Source organism: Lagopus leucura, unplaced genomic scaffold, assembly GCF_019238085.1.
Source record: "Lagopus leucura isolate 7727_CA_CO unplaced genomic scaffold, USGS_WTPT01 Super-Scaffold_100026, whole genome shotgun sequence".
NCBI classification, from domain to species: Eukaryota; Metazoa; Chordata; class Aves; order Galliformes; family Phasianidae; genus Lagopus; species Lagopus leucura.
The window spans coordinates 2,699,584-2,713,581 of NW_024962277.1; the positions used below are offsets into that span (position 1 = coordinate 2,699,584).

A 13,998-nucleotide genomic window follows, 5' to 3' on the forward strand; every position below is an offset into this window, starting at 1 on the left:
CTCTGCATGGCCTCCAGGGACAGCACTCTGCCACATACTGAACAGGGTGCAGCCAGTTACCCAGCCACAGGATCTAGTTCTTCCACTTGCAGCCTCACATCGTTCACATTTGCAAGCCAACTGCATCTTGCATTCCTAACACAATATAGAAAAATGAAGCACTGGCTTTAGGGGCAACATCACCAGAGCCAAAACAGTCACAGCCACACTGTTCTGCCTCCTTCTGTACCACCTCCTCATTTCACACCTATCAGAAGCACTAAAGACAAGCTCAATCAGGAGTAAGATTTATGCCCAGAGACAGTCACTGCATGTCCCACAGCACATCTCCACCCCAGAGTACGTATCATTTGCATTTCTGCACATGCACACCATAGCTTTGCTATTCAAGCAGTCGTCAGTTCCCAGGAACCAATTCCATGTTACCCAAGAACAGATTAATGGCACACTAATTCAAACAGGCAAGTCCAGTCCAGCCTGCATGAGACCAGTCTGTGCTTTTGACATTCAGACGTAGGTACCCATGACCATACCCCTACCAGGTTTAGTGCCATGTTAGGCCACCTTGCTTCTTACCAGTTCCTCAGTTTCACCATAAAAATATTTAGCAGCATGCCTCACTGTTACCTCCCTTTAGATGGAGCAAAAATCCCATGGGTATTTCTCCTATAGATGGTGACTGGGCTGCTCCTCTTCATTTTGATGCTTGAGCTTGAATACATCTGCTGCCCAGGTTTCTGCTTCAGGAGTCCTCTTTCTTTACAGATAGAACATGAAATATTCTGTAGCCTATGTTTAAGTAATAAAGTTGGTTAATTAAAATATTTAAGCTTCCCCTGCCTTAGGCAGCGTTTTCAACCAATAGCTGCAGCAGTTTATGTCAAGCAGTTCACTTTTCCCTCCTAATAGAAAAAAAAACAGCTGTTAGTTGTACATAGCCTAGCTTCAGTTACTTAGTTCTATCAGAAACGGTATTACCTTCATTTTTAAATATTGAGTTCAGCACTGTGCTATGCTGTGATACTATAGCAACGTATAAGGCAGATGTACTGAGGCAGATTTTTCTGTTGCTGGTTCCAGGGGGTTCCCTGGCTCAGCCACAGGTGCTGGGCAGAGCTTTACTCGGAAATCCACACACCTCAGCTGCTCCCTGGGACAGAGCCAGCAGCATCTCACTCATGTTTGCTGCCCCTGGTGCTGTAGCCTCAGCTGCCAAGCTGGTGTTTTACCTGTTCAGCAGCACCAAAGAATAAGGCAAGCCTCAGTGCCACAGCTTATCACTGATTTACACAAGCACCTTGCAGGGAAGGTCTGTCCCACAGAAGCTTACACCATGCTGTGCCCTGATCCTGGGTCATGCGTTCTTGCAGACTCGGCAGCCAGGAGCTCAAGGTGGCACATCTCTGGTTCCAGAGCAAGAAAATAACTGTGGGATGGCACAAAGACCAAGTCTGGGGCTCTGGTGCCTGTCTGCATTGCAGAGCGAGCCACCCATGGGACCTCACAGGATGCTCCAAACCACCTCCTCACACAAAGCTCTTTCTAGGCTAATCCTCATTTCTAGAGGACTGTCATTTTTAAGTTCCCATCAACTCCTGCAGTGCAGTGGGGGATCCAGAAACCCCTCAACTGGGAGTGGCAATGTCACAGCTGCATCCAGGGGATGCTTAGCCATGGCAGCCAAACACCCTTCACCCTAACAGAGTAGGGCACCACCATCCTGCCTCCTGGCATTGCATCCCACAGGTACTGAGGGATAGGGAACTATTATTTTATAAAATACAAGTGACATGCATTTTGTTAACATGCCACACAGTGGAAAAAGTCTAGGAATACAGCCTTTGTTTATATGTACACACACATCTCTTTGCGACAGACTCCTGGCACACCAAAGCTCACAGAAAGTGAGGATGCTGGTGGCGACAGGGTTAATTCTTTGGGACAAGGTCTCTGCAATAGCCTTCCTCAGGAGTCCCACATGCTCCTGTCTCTGTAAATGTCTGCAAGTCGTTAGCTTGTTCACTAATGCTCACTGAGCAGCCACTAATCATCTGGCTGTGACAGCACCAAGGTCAGGGCTGTGCCATCCAGCCTTTAAAGCGGCCATGAACTGAGTGAAAAACTTAAAAGGTGATTTTTTTTTTTTTAACCCTTACGTACCAGAGGAGAATCTAGGCCACTGGAAGAAAGTCTCAGACCTTTCCTGCTTCTTTTTGGGTGGAAAAAACTCTTACCAGCAAGCCGTTAGCTGTGCTGCTTCTGTACAGCTTTGGGAAGCACTAGGGCACACAGCAGCCAAGACCACAGCAATCCTCAACAGCCTGGTTTTGTAGTCCACCACAGAGATCTCACTCAGCTTTCAGCAGCTGGATTGAACTGGAATCCTCACCCTTACTTACTGCTAGGTAAGGTCAGGAACACAACCTGTGCCAGCTGGGGTAGCAGCTGTACTGATGAGCAGTAGGACTTCTCTTCCACCACTCCTAACTGACACAGCCATTCAGTTGTCCAGCATGCACACTGTGTACTCAGCTAAGAGTGTCTAATTATTCATTTCTAACAGCACTAGACACCACAGGGCTACACAATGACCACAAAGCTCACACCCACACAAGTGGCTAGGAGTTCCCATACCCAGCACAACATTAGCTCTCACCAATTTCCTTTTCACATACAGGCTTTGTTTTCTGTCTGTAGGAAGAGAAAAGTTCTCTGCATTCTTGAGAGATGACACAGGCACACTTTCTCAGATGTACAGTTATCCTTGGACGCTCATGTTGGTCTTTTGGGATAGTGAATCAATATGAGCACAGCACAGACCAGTCACAGGCTCTCCAGTTATCCTTACCCAGGTTTTGACCGAGAGCAAGATGCAGCATAGATAGTTCCCATTACCTAGCCTGATTCTCGTAAGGAACAGAATGTCACTTCTCCATCCACTCATCAAGGATGTAAGTACTATAGCAAGATTCATCATGACCCATTTTAGCCATTCAGCAGAGACCTCCAAACTAATCCAGGCAGTTTGAGCTACTTCTGCATAGCAGAATCCCTGCAAGGCAGGTTTTAGAAGTTCTCAGATTACAGAAGCCAACAAGTCCATGGCCAGCAACCTTCATATAATTCTGGTGGTAGCCTGCACACCCACACCTGCACACATGATCAACCGCTCATGAGTTGGGAGCATTGACTGCACTACTACAGAAAGCCCCTGAGATCCAGACCAACAGCTTTCACGCATTTTTTTCTGGCATTCAGAAGCCACAGCATGCGGCACTGAGCTCAGGCTATGGCACTGGATGTTCACACTCCTGTAAGAGTCACCACACTTTCCCTAGCAGTCAACAGCCTAGTTTTTCTTTATAGCTGCATTTTCACCACAAGCCTAACAGAAGTAATCTTCAGATACAACCAAACTTGCTTTTATTTGACTTTTAATTAGATCATTGATTTTGTTCAAGCAGTTACATAAGCTATCAGACATTTTGCATGCAGCCACAGTTATTCAACAGCCAGATTAGAGCCGAAACAATGCAATTAGCATCCCGGTCTTCCCACAGTCAGTATGTTAGGTCTGCTCAGACACCAACACTTCCCCCCACAGGGAAATGTGAAAACAAATGATGTCTGTGAGAGTGACAGAGAATCACTGTGACTAACAGGTACTGCAACAAGCAGCACCTTTGCAGAAGTACCCAGGTGTTGAAACAGGCCCACTCAAGTCACAGTTTACCTGCGTTGAACATCCAACAGCAGTCCAGAAGCTTGCTTTTCAGTATTTCTGGAACAACTCAGATCAATGCAAAGATCATTCAATTCAGTGTTTTAGAGCAGACTCAGCCTCAAGTGCCACAGATTACGTGGGAAATCTATAAACTCAGTTACAGAGCCTTACAAAGAAGGAAACCCTGCGAAGATCTGCAGACTGAGTGTTACTTCACTTCACAGCTTCTTGCACCGTCAAGATGACAGTTTGGCACCAACGCCGTTCAACAAGCCAATGTTCCCCATTTCACAGAAAGGGTCATAAGTCCGGTTAACACAAGATTTTTACCTTCTATCTGCAAGGCACGTTTGTCATCAGGCCCCTTCCCAGCCAGGGTGATGCACCACAGCCATATGCAGGACAGGATGGGGCAGCTGCAGCTTGGATACTTTGCTCGCACTGCCTGAGCCCAGGGACCTGCCGCACACATACCTTGTGACAAAGGGAAGGCTGCACCAAAGATATGTTCCAAGGTGCACAGCAGGGTTTTGGCTCTCAGACGCACAAGGACTGGTCTCAGAAGTCCACCAAAGTTATGCTACAGTGACTGCTAGAAGATTTTTGTTTGAAAAGGCAATGTAAAGCAATTAATTACACCAAATAAAAGAAGGATAGCAGGGCGTGTTAGCATCTAGCCACAGGGAACAGTATTTCCTCTTCTGTGTTTGAATAACCTTCAGATTCACATATCATGGATGTTTGTTCAGCGTGCAAGTCTGCTCCCACAGCTTCTTGCACTGTGCCCAGGAGGAGACATTTCAAAGCTTATTTACACGGCACTTCATGGGCTGCCACCTACAATGTGCTTCAAGCCCACCAACCACACCAGCGTCTTTTCATACAGCCTCAGGAACACATACACACTGCTTTTGTCACCTTGCAAGGGCAGCTGTAGACTAATCAAGAACAGCAAGCAGCCACGAGCAGCTGGGTTGGCCAACAGGGCCGCAGGCAAGAACAGGTCACAGCTGCCCCAGGCGCAGGCCATGCAGCCGCCCTGCAGGCCTCAGTGCAGGAGGCGGGTGGAAACGGCCCGGCCATGAGCCAGCAGGAAGGGCGGCCTCACAGCTTTTGGTTACCGCTCTGCAGCCACAGAAACGCTTCCACCACACCCAGGATTGCTGCAGAAGGCGGCGTGTGCCTGCACTGACCCAGCTTGCCTGAGCTGAAGGCCTGAGTGGAAGAGATCTGGTTCCAGAAGCGCTTCAATAAAACCAGGGCTAAGCATCAGAGCTGCTGTGTTTCCTGCTGTCTCATGTCAGGCACTGTGGGCTGCTCTCCTCCCAGCAGATCATAAGGCTGGGGCTGGGGTCAAGAGGAGATCAGATCTGGGGCCCATCCATGTCCACTTTGCCCTCAGAGGTGCCAGCCCTTGGGAGCCATGCTGCACAACCATGGAGCACAACCCAGCTCACCAGTGCTCCGACAAAGAAGTAAGTCATAGTTTGCCCAGTGCCATGCAGCAAGGCAGAAGGAGCAGGTGACTCATGATGCCACCACAGCTTGCAGCCATTTTCATGCTGTTATTCAGTTGTATTGTCAGGGGAGCTTGCACAGCCTCTCACTGCTGTTAGGAGAAACTGTTCATCCCTTTGCAGGAGTGCTCCTTGCCTGGGCATTCAAAGCCACATCACAACCAACCTACAGGCCGACTGCCACAGTCTGCTGTACTTCAGAGTTATTTTCTGTAGGCCAGTGATATATCGGAACAACTTATGCTTTAAAGTAAGAGTTTGACTTCAGCATGGACTAGTTCACCTAGTGGGGTGGCACTATCTGCTTCCTTAAGCTGTAGGGAACGCTACTCAACAAATTTAGAGGAAGCACACCATCAACAAGAATTGTACAGTTACGAAAGACCATTCTCCTCAGAGGGTTTGGTTTGCTAACAAGCTATGGCTGCTTTGTTCCAGTGGCAGCACTAGCAGGAAGCCCAAGCTACTCTACTCCACCACAGCAGCAGGGACTGGATTCTGCTGCTCCAGCCCCTGCCCGCCCCAGGCAGCTCCAGGGCAGGAGAACATCTGCTGCTGCATCAGTCAGCACAAGGCTTCCCCAGGAACTTAGGCAAGACCACATCTGGCTGCTGTTTGAAGTGGCCTCACTTGTTTTTTTCCTAACAAAGAAATAGCCATTGCAAGAGCCATGAGCACTACCACTGAAACACGCATGCAGTGTCTTGCTTCTACTTTGCTAGCATCATACTACACATGTTAAACTTCCAACTTACAGCACAACAGTGTTTTGCATTAGGAACTGTAAGCCATTAAGCCCTCTACAGCAGATTCATTCCTTACTATGATGTACCAGATGTTATGTGGACACTCAAGGTTAGTTGTAGAGAGTGACAAAGCTGAAGAAAGCTCAAAGACAGTGTTATAGTCCAGAGAACCATCTGGTCATGATAAAACAAACTCACGGTAAGGCCTTCAACTACAGGATCTTGGATTTAGCTCCTAACAATGCAGAAGGAAGTGTCTTCCCTATTAAGTTACAGGATACTCAGGAGGAACGTGAACAGGCAGGAGTGTGAACTACAGGCTTTTTTTTTTTTTTTTTCCTCCCTTGTGGGTAGAGAATAATAAAATCTGAACCAAGCAAAAGCAAGACGTGAGGAAGAAATTCCTCTGGAGCTTCATTGCATTAATCCCCATGAACAGGCAGAATTTGCTCAGCCCACTGAAGCTATAACCTCAGTTGACTCAACTCTGAACCCACCATCAACGTCCTGGGAGGAGCGAGAGCAGCTCACCCCAATGCACCCCACCCAGGCAACCGTTACAGGGTTGGGTCCTTACCACTGCTACCACAAATGCAGCAGGCAAGAAAAAAAAATAGCATCTACTGCAGGCTTCACATGTACTTTTCTCATGAAAACTGCTACTCATTTCCCAAAACACCATAAGAGAGGACATGTATTTGTTCCTCTCTACTGTTAGCACAAATTCAGCCATGCGAGTAGTACAGTACTGTGAAGCTTGTAACAAGGACTACTCAGATCTCCTTACAGGGATGAGCAGTGCCTTCCCTTAGCATTTTTTACAGATTGTTTAGGATTCTTTCCCCAGCAGTTAACACCCAGCCATACAATGTTTCCTTCCTCTAGCACAGGTGCTTTTGGAAAGTCTTACGCTTTTCTTGCCAAGTCCAAGCAGACAGCAGCGACAAATCCTCACCCACCTCTACCTGCCATGTGCCTCCATCACTGCCTTTGTGAGAGAATAGCCCATCTCACAGGCAGTTGCCCTGGAATAGAGCCACAGCACTACCGCAGGCACACACACATGCAAGAAAATTTCTCAGGAGCCTAAAGGTTTCTCTACAGAAAGCTTGGATGCCTCTTCAAGAGCCAAAGACAGGTTTGATGCTTTGCAAACAGCAACTGGTGGGCCAGGCTCTTCACACACACTGGCACCAAGCTCAAAAAGAGCCAAACCCATGTCTCTGAGCTCTGCATTCTCCCTTCATTACTGCAAGGAGTTACAGGCCAGACACCATGCTTGTGAGCTGTGTATCACAGCAGGCAGTGAAGGATGACAAGTCCACACACAGGTACACCTGATGCTGGTGGCAGAGAACATTATAGTGAAGTAGAGATCCGTTTACACCAGCATCACCTGCAACATACCATTTCTCTCTGATGCCCTTGTCAGCATCTGCTTCTGACCTAAACCCTACAGGCTCTTGTTCGGGTCCCACAGAGTCTATTTCCAAGGGGCAAAGAGAAGACAAAATTCCTCCAAAGCTTGAGGGATTCATTGTTTTACTCTGCACTATAAGGAGCAGGCAGAACAATACTGGGAATTCAGAAGCATGGCCACACACAAGGTTAACCACATTCTTAGATTACACTGTAGGCTAGGAAAATAGTTATCCTGCCCCACTTAGATTTAAACATCTCCATGTAAGCCAATACAGAGCATAGCATTAGAATACGGAACAGTCAAGACTTCAGGCCTTCTTGAGTGGAAGGTATAGTTTTCCAGTGCCTTAAACAAAAAAAGATGTTTAGCACATTACCCTTACCGGTCCCAAATTCCTTTACAGAAGAGCCTGATCACTTTGTAAGCTTACTTTCAGATGTAGAAGAATACTAGAACAGTCCACCTAAGGTACCTTACACTAACTTGGAGTAAACAATTCATGTAAAGCCACTTATTCCTGCATGGGGCCGGGTGCTGGACTCAATGACTCTTATGGAACCCTTCCGACTGAGGATGTACTATGATTTTATACACTTTAGACCAATAGTTCAAATTGTTGGAACACAGAGTCCTGAGGAGCCCAACCAGGTGGTTATTAGAAAGCAGGGCCTTTCCAGCAGCAAGGTCCACCATCAGTCTATCAAAAATAATTTTAGAGTGGAAGGATTAAGTGTCACATTTCCAAGAAGCAGAAACCTGCTTCCAAGAAACATTGGATGTTTTCCAGAAAACAGCCTCCAGGGAAGTCACAGGTAAGTGGCAGACAAAATGCAAGTGTGTTTTGACTACCTTCTTATGATGTGTTAATAGCAGCCAGAGAGAGACAGAGAGAGACCCAAAGCGTATACAGGCTGAAAATACATTTTCCTTTTTTCAGCTGTCAAGCACCTAGCTCTGAGTATTACAGGATAATACATTCAACAAGTTTTAGAAGAAATCTAGGAATTCACAACTGGTTTTGTCATCCTGTAGTTCACCAACAACCAAAGGCAAACATTAAAGCCAAATGCTCAATTGCAGCCAACATTAGATCCCAGCGACACGGGAGCAGGCAGCAGCACTGTCACACAACCCCCGCAACCTCTCCCCCCTATTTTCTCGTGTTACTGCCCAGCATCCTGCAGCTGGAAGGCAAGTCAGATCAGCTCGCTTATCTGATGAAAGCGCAACCCAGCGAAGAGAAACCACATGTTTTTCGGTTTGATCAATCAGAGTGCTGCAGTCTAGGATTACCACCTCTACGTTGTACCAAAAACAAGCAGCTGCTCAGCACCCACCCTGCTGCTGCAGGAGACACCACACTGCAGGCGAGCACTGGGTGCGAGCAGAGCAGGTGACAGAAACTGCCTGCCAGGCTCCAGACCTTGAAAACCTCTGCTCCTAAGCTAAAATCAGTTGACTCCTACCACCTGATAACAGGGTTTCTGGGAGCAAGCTTGGGGCCAAACTAAACCTTAACCTCCTCCCAGCAATTTTCTGTGTGTGGCTTCTACCAAGGCACAGTGTGGTTCCCATACAAAGTAATCTCCAGAGCCGATCAGCTCCTTAGGCCAAGAGCAAAGCCCTTGTGTGCTGCATTCCTGGCGTCCTACTCCACAATGCGCCTGCACACCACTCAGCACCCAGGAATCTGCAATTATCCTCAGCCTGGCAGAGAAAAAAAGCCAGACTTAGCGCTTGTTAACACTTCAGTGCTACCCTGCACCAAGCCGAAGACTCCTCATGTTCAGATCACTTGCCCTAACAAGTTTAAGGCCTTCCATCCCACTGTCACTGGATAGCACAGCACAGAGCATTGCTTTACAGCTTTTTTTTCTTTTTTTTTTAAACTGCAGATCACACAGACAAATCACAGATCTGCACTGTAGCGAGGGCACCTTGTGCCTTAAGGAGAAGCATCTCGGAACTGCCTGTGGAATTGGCTAAACAAGGGGTAGGAGAGGCTGAACCAAACTGAATTAAAAGCTGTGGTCAAACATAAGTTTGATTGGTTCCTCCAAATATAATTAGATCAATAAGACAAAGTTGGAATACCAAACTTCTTCAGTAGCAAGGTTTCAGAGGTGTGGGTTGTAGTACAGCAGCAGTAGCTAAGTCATACCGCATGGCTTCCAAAGCATTCCTGGAAGTTAAATAATAACTGGAACATGCACTGCATCCATTTAGCAGAGATTTGATGGCATTATTAATGCTAGAAATCCAGCAGCTGCAGCCGTCTGGATTCCCCAGCTGATTTGGCTCAGAGCTGGCCCTAAACACCCCAAGCCCTAAAGGCCAACCTGGTCATAAAAGTCCTCCACCTAAAAGCCCTTATTTGTACATAGCTCCAGACCCCGGCATGACCTCATGTTTGCTCAGCAGCACAAAAGAGACTGAAAACCAAAGATGAAGTCCCAAGTTCCGTAGAATGCACAGCCACAGGGAGACAAGCACTACAGGCAAGCAGCACTTTGCAGCTTGCAGAAGAGGCAGTGTGGGCTTCAGCTCATCGAGAAGAATGCCACAGGGTTTGTTTGGAATGTCATTTCTGGAAAGCCAGGATGTTTTTTCAGGAGCAGCACAGTTTATCCAGGGCCATATGTACAGTCAGAGCCTGCCCCACCACCTGGCTCCTGCTCCACCCACACAGAATGGATGGGCTGCAAACCCCTTCATGCAGAGCCACAGTCACCTCATTCTCCAAAGCTCCAGCTACAAGCTGTTTTTTAAGAAGCAATATAGCATAAATAATCTACAAAACAGCTAAATGCCTTCAGTGGTTACAGACACCTCACAGCTAAACCTTATCTTGCGGCAGTGCAGTGCTGCTACAGCAGTGCCTTGCGGAAGGAAGCCATGCAGAGCCAGACCCAACAGAGCAACCCTTGATCTCTGGAGTCTGTCAGGAAGCCTTGCAGAGGAATAGGAAGGCAGCTGGAGCAGCTACACTTTCCTAGGGCAAACAACGCAGCAGGAGGGAAGAGCTCAGCCAAGGAGCTGGGCAGCTGCAGGTCAAGGGCACACGTGTAGCAAGTCACTAGCACCAGCCCTGCTCCCAGTGCATCAACTGCTGTCCCTCTGAGGGCTGCTGCAGGGCACCCAAATGGCCCCAGCGTGAGGAGCTGCCAAGCGTCCACCTCCTGCACCAGGCATGGGCTTCCAGAAGGGTTCCCATCCCAGACAAGTCCACGTTTTCTTACCAATGTTACTAAAGCCTCTGAAGTGAAACAGCTTTCACCTTGGCCAAGAGTTTCAGGGACACGAGTAGAGCTGAACTCACCCAAACTCAGCTGTGTAACTCATTGAGGCCAGACTCATCAGCAGCCAGCAGTTAGAGTTATCTGGCAGAGAGAACTACAAGGCACTCACATTCCTTCCCACAGGCCTCTCAGGCATTCAGATTATGGCTGTACAGAGCATGCTGTGGCCACACCTGAGCCACCCCGATCAGCCACCGCACATTCCTGAGGGACACTGCATTCAGGCAGCCTCCATGCCCCCAGAAAAGACTGCAGTTCCGCAGGGGTTCACGCTGTGGCATGGCACAGAGAGACCCAGCGCCACAAGCACCAACCACCCACCCCGGGAGCCAGCAGAGCTCCGGTAATGTCTGTTACCCACAACTACGTAGCACGGGGATTAAGCACAGCCCCGCCGGAAAGCGGCCCATGGACAATCTGCACCAGTCTGAGCACTGGCATCATCTGCTGGGCTCCAGCGAGCAACAGAAGCCACCCCGTTCCTCCAACTTCTACAGCAGCACAGTGCTGCGCTGGAACCTGACTGCAGATGGGCTGGGGGGCGTGGTGTCCCTGCGAGGCACCTGGGGGTCATTAAGGAAAGCCGCACAGAAGGAACACGCCGCGGCTCCTCGGGAGTGCAAGCTACAGAAAGCACGGACTCGTCTCATAAGTAACAGTGCAGTTTGGAATACAGCAGGAGGGCGATGCTGCGGCCCTGGCAGCGGGACAGCACCGCACCGGCTCTGCAGCAGCTCCGCACAGCGCCCGTGTGCACGGCCCGAGGGGCAAAGGTCCGGCGCAAGGAGAACAAATTAAAGGAAAAGCAACGAGCGGAGCGAGCTGGGAGGCACTCACCGATGGAGACCAGCTTGATGCTCTCCCGCTCCAGGAACTCGAGGGCGACGGAGACGTTCTCCAGCTGCATCTGGCGGAAGGTGGGCCGCTGGTGGTACTTGCGGTACATGCGCTTCTGGCTGAGCACCTCGAGCAGCGCGATCAGCCGCAGCCCGTCGCTGAGGTCGTGCTGCAGGTTGCCGATGCGCTTGTTGACGCAGCGCAGGTGCTCGTTGCACCAACGGGTGAAGGTGTTCTGCTGGATTCGCTTCCAGGGCGCATCCTCCGCCAGGTCCTTCTCGGTGGCCGGCATCTCACCGTCGGGATCGGCCGCTCTGCGCCCGCTCTGGCCCCGCGCCTGCGTGCTCATGGCGCTGCCCCGCTCCGCCCCCGCCGCCGCCGCTCCGCCCCGGTCCCGCCCGGCTGCGCGCCGCCCGCCGCCTGCGGGCAGAGAGAGGAAGAGCTGGGAGAGCGCGGCGCTCAGCGGCCACCTCGCGCCTTTCGGTGCCGCCGCCCCGCTGCTCTGCCCTGCCCCAGATGTGTCGCGCTGCGCTGCGCTGCTCCGCTCTCTGCCGCCGCCCGCCCGGCACTGCACGGGCCCCGCGCCGCCGCCCGGCCTTTATCCGGCGGGAGCGGCACGCCCTCGGCTGCATCACCCCCCGCGCCCCGCCGGGCCGGGCGGAGGGGCTGTGCGCGGCTGGGATGGGCCGGGCCGGGCTGCGGCGTGGCGGGGCTTCGGGGGGGCCGTACCTGGTGTGCGCGGGGAGTCCGGAATAACCCCGGGGCGGTAACGCGGGGCCGGGATGCAGCCCCCCAGGCACTGCTGCGTGGCCGGGCGGTGCAGCCCCCACGATAGTGAGGCAGAGCCAGGGGTGCGGCCCCGTGTCACTGAACGGATGGCCGGGGGCGCAGTCCCTGTGGCGCTAATGGAGGCCCGGGGGTGCGGGCCCTACGGCGCTAACGCGCAGCCAGGGGCGCAGCCCCCATAGCGGTAACGCATGGCCATGTGCGCAGCCCCCGTGGCGGTGATGCACAGCTGGGGTACGGCCCGAAGGTACTGAGGGATGGCCGGGGCGCGGCCCCGTGGCACTGCTGCGTTCCTGGGGGTGCAGCCCTTACGGCTCGGGGCACGCACACGGCACCCCGCAGCACGGCCACCAGTGCCCCGTGGTGTCCAGGCGTTTCCCGCAGCGCGGTGCCCCTCACACGGCGGACCATTCGTGGGGATGCCGGCGGGAGCAGCGCTGAGCGCTGCGGGGTTTCGGGGGGCCGGTCGCAGAGGTGCGGAGCCGTGCTGGCACAGGGCGGGCACGCCGAGGAGCAGCACGCCCCGCGCTGACTAACGCGCTCTTATCAACCGCTCAAACAAAATGTAAACTTCAAAAAGCAACCAAGTAAGGCTCGAATTCTCGGGGGTTTCTCTTTTTTTTTTCTTTTTTTTTTTTTTTTTCCATTTTTGTGACTGATTTCCTGGCTTGCCCCTCCCTGCCGACATACAGACTGGGACTTGCCGCTGACTCATTGATGACAGCAAAAAGTCAACAGAACCATCCCATCTGCGTGCTTCGCGCTGACTCCGCAGGAGCTGCCGAGACGTCCCGTGACCCCGAGCCGCTCGGTGCTGCCATCAGGGCGGTGTCCCCGCGTGTCCCACGGCCCCGTGCCCACCCCTCACACTTACGGCTGCTCCTGGCACAGCTCTGCCGGCTCCGAGCGCGGTGTCTGCGTGTCCCCGCTCACACTCCGAGGGATGGGAGCCTGCCAGAGGAGCAAACCCATTAACATGCAATCAATAAATCTAATTAAATTAAATGACCGTAGCCACCCTCCACTAAAATTAGAAGACACGTTTCCAATTATTCCACCCGAGAGTTCTGTTCTAACGTCTTTGTTACCCTGCAGCACTGTGGTTTCGCTGTGCAGACTCTAAGCTCTACTCGATAGATCTGATCGTGACACGTAGGGAAGGAATGAAGATGAAGGCTGGGTGAAGTGGGAGGCACACCTGAGCTCCCGTCGCTCCCAGCCAACGGGCTGCACCGCCTCCTGCTCTAGGAACGTCTCAGAACCAGAGATCCGATGTACTGCACCGAGGCACATCCCATGGCAGCACAGTGCTGGTCCAACCCAGCTGGTGCAGGCTGGGAGCAGTGGGTGAGCCTCCTGCAAGGGCTGTTCTCCACTTTGTTTCTTGATAGATGCTAATTGCATATTGACTTTGGCCTGGGCTGGGACTATTAGCAACCACCTCACATCCGGACTAGCAGATTGCTTGTAGCACTTTAATTTTAGCTCCTTTCCCCTCCAGCACCCAGCAATGCACTCTAATGACATTGTGCCCGGGCCTTGCTGCAAGCTGGGTCCTCTGCGGCCCATAGGAGAGGCCAGGTCAGGCTGTTCTGGGGTCACATCTGGCCTGGAAACCAGCTTTAGTTTGAAATTAAACATTTTCACGTAAGTGAACACATGTTTT

At 51.4% G+C, this 13,998-nt stretch overlaps 1 protein-coding gene across 3 annotated transcripts in view; it reads right to left on the reverse strand.

Annotated features, from left to right (window-relative positions):
- The window catches only part of FLNB (filamin B), a 67,105-nt gene extending 55,218 nt beyond the window's left edge, over window positions 1–11,887 (reverse strand). For all 3 annotated transcript variants that reach the window (XM_042880537.1, XM_042880538.1, XM_042880536.1), the window contains exon 1: window positions 11,547–11,887. In XM_042880537.1, the coding sequence (XP_042736471.1) occupies window positions 11,547–11,838 (292 nt within the window). In that variant the 5' untranslated portion in view covers window positions 11,839–11,887. The remainder of the gene's footprint in view (window positions 1–11,546) is intronic.
- Window positions 11,888–13,998: the final 2,111 nt, after the last annotated feature.